Source organism: Perkinsus marinus (assembly GCF_000006405.1).
Source record: "Perkinsus marinus ATCC 50983 genomic scaffold scf_1104296953356, whole genome shotgun sequence".
Taxonomy (NCBI): domain Eukaryota; phylum Perkinsozoa; order Perkinsida; family Perkinsidae; genus Perkinsus; species Perkinsus marinus.
In genome coordinates this window covers 22123-26696 of record NW_003208486.1, presented here as the reverse complement: position 1 = coordinate 26696, position 4574 = coordinate 22123, and the positions used below count along the sequence as shown (strand labels likewise).

Below are 4574 nucleotides of genomic sequence, written 5' to 3'. Positions count from 1 at the left end.
GGCCCACCAGTGTCAGCGATAAAGGATGGGGCTGTGCAGTAAGACGAAGACAAGTACTCTGCAGCGAAGTCAACTGCCCGCAGATTCGCGCTACTCAAATGCTGTTGGCCCAAGCTGTTAAAATGGCTGGAAAAGGTGAGGCAGGATGCTTATTCTCCAGTGACATTATTCTGCAGATGCTGACGATAGCGTCGTGTTGAGCCTCTTTCTAGACAGCCCCCAGGCGCCTCTGTCGTTGCATCGTATGGTCAAGATGGGCCAGGAGGTCCTAGCTAAACGTCCTGGCACGTGGTTTGGCCCCACCAGTGGGGGCATGGTAAGCCACCCTTTCTGCAAAGCTATTATATGGCGATATTAGGTGGCGTCGAGACTCGTCAAAGCGGCACATGAGGAGGACGAGGCTGCTCGTAGGGCCGCCAGAGTGCCCTTCCAATGTGTTGCCTTCGACGATGGTGTTCTCTATAAGGACCAAGTCGAGCCCCTGCTGCAGGAGGAGGGCTCACTACCAGTGCTTGTTCTCCTCTGTGTTCGACTGGTGAGTGCTTCTTCTAAGTGCCCATTGGAAGGCCCCTTAGGGTCAAGACTCCACCATCCCAGAGAGCCACATACCACTGATTTTGGCATGTTTCCGAAGACCCGGGTTCGTAGGGCTCAGCAGTGGGGAGTCGACCACCAGTGCGCTCTATTTTGTCGCTGCCTGGAAGGGAGGGGTAGCGGCTCCTGTGACGGCTTCCCACTGAGGTCGCCTTTCAGCTCTACTATCTCGACCCGCACTTAGCGACCCAACCGGCTTTGACAGATGCCAAGCTAATACAGGAGGGGACTTTTATACATCAGCTGAAGCCTCATAGTGTAGCACACACTCCCACAAGGCGAGAGGAGTTCTTGGTACTTCCTCGCTCAGCTTGGATGGTCTCGTCTGAACTCGTCGATGTGCTTTGGATTCATGTTGCGGAATAGAGCTGAATTAGAAGACTTCACAACTTGGATACGGCAGGGCAACGGTCTTGATGAGGAGGAGCTCACGAGTGGCTCGGAGCGATGGCTCTTCGAAGTGCGTCAAGACGGGCCGCCACCAAGCCTGACCGTCCTCGACAGGTACTAGACAAAACCCCAGCATATGCCAGGCCGGGAGGAGGAGGAGATGCTGAGGACTTTTCGGATGTGAGTTCGAGCACAACTATAGGTGGGCTACGGGTGGTCGATCTTGGTCAGCCTTTGGACTACTTTGATGAGAAGGATGATGATGACGATGATGATGCTCTAATGTGAATCCGATATGCATTTCTTATACCATGATATTGTCTACACTATTAGATGCTCTACAACGTGCAACATAGTTATCTCACCTGCGCTGGGCACTCTTGCTTTTAGGGGTCGGTTTTGGCCAATATTCGCTCGTGGGGTAGTCGTTGTCATTCCATATGGCACTCTTATTGCCTCCTCCACCGACTGCTACTGCAGCAACAGCAGCTGTACTTATGCCTGTCTGCTGTGAGCTCATTGGCGCTGCTAAGTCGGCTGTAGAGATGGGCCGTATTGCCGATTGGTCTCTGCTGGACCTGCCCGAAGGGGTCCTCATCAATGTGCTGGGGGTGCTATCAGCCAACGACTTGGCTAAATTCGAGGCGACCTGTAAGGAGGCTCGGCGGAAGTGTCGGTCGCTGAACATCTGGCGTGAACTTGGCAGTCGTGTCTTCGGTGGTCAACTACAGAGTGGCGAGTCGTTCCAGGGTGGGCAGCTGGGGAGTACGGGAAAGCGAATTAATATGGACTGGAAGAGTCGGTATAAGCTCTTCCATGCTTGTTCGAGGACCTTTAGAGACACCGACCGCTCTGCTATGACGTTTGTCGATGAAAAAGATTATGTGGCTTATCTTTCCGCTCGAATTGAGGTCGAGCATTTGAAGAGATGCGGCGGGAGTGGTATCTACTTAGAATTCCATGTTCAGAAGAACGCTGATAATTTAAGTCTGGCTTGTGTCGATTTCGACGCGGGCGGCAAGAGTAGTGTGACTTTCTCACCCGATACGGGTGCAGTGATAAAAGAATCCAAAATACAGGAGAATCCGAGGAAGATTCAAGGCTTCTATAGGCAGCCTATGGCGCAAATACAACAGCTCCAACCGAAAAGCAGCTCATTAGTGCTCTCGCGCTTCGAAGGGCTCATGGGGATGCTACTTGACAATAATGGGCTCACATTCTATCGTCGACTCGCCGGCCTCCCTTGGGAATGTACCGGTGTTGTGACGGACCTGTCTTGGGTCCAGGGTGATTATGTTACCCCTTGTATAGCTTTCCGCGATAATGGTATCTATCATGTTGTTATCAGAAGACTTGGTGCCTATAGTCCACCTAAAGCACCCGAGACATGCTTGCTAGAGCCCCCTAGGATGCGTGGGGACGGCTGGCGTCCATTAGATTGGGAGCCGTCTGACGACTGGGAGTACCTTTCTGAGGCTTCTGATGATGGTGAAGATGAGGAGGTGTAAGGTCGAAGTACTTTGCAAGGAAACCATTCCAATTAATCAACTGTTTGTTTTTTGATTATCTGCTCATAGCTGACCGTCATTTGTCTGTCGACGACGATGACGACGACATTGCTATCGTAGATAGGCGTTGCGCCACTCGCAGTTCATGTGAAGGCAAGAGTGAGTTGGAAGTAGATTGCTGGGTTACTCCTTTTCGATGAGGTTACTCTGACTGTGTATAACTGGTGACAGCAGCGGCTCTTTGGTATCATCATAAGGAATATCTTTTCAAGTGTATCGTCATCGTCATCATCATCGTATTATCGTTATTAGCATTGTCGTGTTTGGTTATGAGTCGGAAACAGTCTTCCTACGCGGAATTGAAATCGATCATCTGGGCGCGCGCTTTTGCCCAAGCGCAAAATCGTTTATCGGTGTAAGTATCTCAACGTTGCGTTAACCTCCGATGACGGACGTTGCAAAGGGTATGTCTGCTCGACTTCTCGATCCATCGGTGGTGAATGGTCCGTCAATGGAATATTCCTCGTCGGTTAGCTCTGTGCCGTACCGTCAGGGCTTGGTACAGCGGTCCTTCGCTCCGCTCACTCCGGGGGGGATCAGGCAGTCGACGTTTACACTCATCTCAACGGCTATGGGTGGTGGGGTATTGTGTTTGCCATACGTCATGAAGCAAGTGAGGAACTTGATGGTTTTCATTTATTGTCGGCATAGTTCTTCCATTTCAGGTCGGCCTCATCAATGGAGTACTTCTATTGAGTATATCATCGCTTATCGCTTTCGTCACGATGTACATCCTCATTATGTGTGCTGTTAGAGCGAACAAGCATTCATACGGTTCCCTTCTAGGCTACTGTGCAGGGAAGTGGGTGGCACCAGTGTTGGATATCATACTCTTCCTCTACGGCATGGGAGCGGTCATTGCTTACTTCATATTACTTGGTGACTTCCTGCCAGCCCTGTTCCAGCTGGTCGGTGTCACTGTAGCCAGTCGCACGATCTGCATGATAGGGGTGGCAGCGTTTGCAGTACCGCTAGTGCTCCCTCGTCGTTTGTCGGCTCTCCAATACGTCTCTCCAGTGGCGACCTTCTCTCTGATCCTCACGGCTGTCATCACTATGGTCAAAGCTCATCGTGAGTCCGTCATCCTCCCATCCGACGCTCCGGTGGACTTGCTTATTTTTGGATGGCCTCTGCTGAAGTCGTTCACCATCACATTATTCGCTTATATCTGCCACATGAATGTCGTTCCTGTCGCTGGTGAGCTCGTCGACCCGACTCCGGCCAGAGTCCTCAAGGTTACCTCCCGAGTGGCATTTGTCCAACTGTCTTTCTACATCGTCATCGGTGTTGCTGGATACATCAGTTTTCCTCATTTTACTCGTCAGAATTACATCACCAACTATCCGTCAGGTGACGTTCTCATTAGCTTATGTCGTCTATCGCTCTCGTGTAGTCTTCTTTTTTCCATACCGATAAACACCAATCCGACTGCCAAAGCTGCGGTACACTTTTTTCAATCAATTCGAGAACTCATGGTCGACTCGAGAGGTGACCGCCTCCTCCCCACTAGGAGGCGTGTGCTTTCCTCTGTCACCGAGGAGAATGCCACCGAAAGAGCACTAAGAATATTCTTCAGCTTCCTGGTCCTTGCTGTTACCTTGATCGTTGGTATTCTGGTACCAGGCGTGGCTGATGTGGTTTCCCTATTGGGAGGTTCCCTCGGCACCATCATCATGATCGTTTGTCCCCTATATATCTTCGTAACAATCATGAAGGCAGAATCGAAGACAGTTTTGGGCCGAGTTGTGGTATGGTCTTTGATCGTTGCTGGAGTCGTGGCATTAACAGCAGTTGGTTTGATGGTCACCAACACTATGAAGATCACCCATCTGCCCTTAGCTGTGAACTAGAGTAACAGCTGATGAGGAAGCTTACTGAGCTAAGCTCTGTCGTAACCTGACTGTCTGTCATTAGTTCTTCTCATCAACGTGTAATTCCACCCCACGGTCAATGGTATCGGCGGTGGCCCTAGAAGGACGCGTCTCTCAGGTAGAGAGTTGACCAGGGGCATTCGACGTAGAT

At 50.9% G+C, this 4574-nt stretch overlaps 3 protein-coding genes across 3 annotated transcripts in view; all 3 read left to right on the top strand.

Annotated features, from left to right (window-relative positions):
* Pmar_PMAR002712 (conserved hypothetical protein) overlaps positions 1-1272 on the top strand; it is a gene marked incomplete at both ends in the record, with an annotated part of 1418 nt that extends 146 nt beyond the window's left edge. The window contains 7 exons of the mRNA XM_002776474.1: positions 84-135; positions 177-316; positions 359-535; positions 754-852; positions 905-1054; positions 1099-1164; positions 1216-1272. Coding sequence (XP_002776520.1) covers positions 84-135; positions 177-316; positions 359-535; positions 754-852; positions 905-1054; positions 1099-1164; positions 1216-1272 — 741 coding nt within the window. The remainder of the gene's footprint in view (positions 1-83; positions 136-176; positions 317-358; positions 536-753; positions 853-904; positions 1055-1098; positions 1165-1215) is intronic.
* A 152-nt stretch (positions 1273-1424) lies between these two features.
* Positions 1425-2492, top strand: Pmar_PMAR002711 (hypothetical protein; the record flags this gene model as incomplete). The annotated part of the gene is made up of 1 exon (XM_002776473.1): positions 1425-2492. The coding sequence occupies one exon, from the start codon at positions 1425-1427 to the stop codon at positions 2490-2492; it is 1068 nt and encodes a 355-aa protein (XP_002776519.1).
* A 631-nt stretch (positions 2493-3123) lies between these two features.
* Pmar_PMAR002710 (vacuolar amino acid transporter, putative) overlaps positions 3124-4574 on the top strand; it is a gene marked incomplete at both ends in the record, with an annotated part of 1705 nt that continues 254 nt past the window's right edge. Inside the window, 2 exons of the mRNA XM_002776472.1 lie at positions 3124-3165; positions 3218-4393. Of these exons, the coding sequence (XP_002776518.1) occupies positions 3124-3165; positions 3218-4393 (1218 nt within the window). The remainder of the gene's footprint in view (positions 3166-3217; positions 4394-4574) is intronic.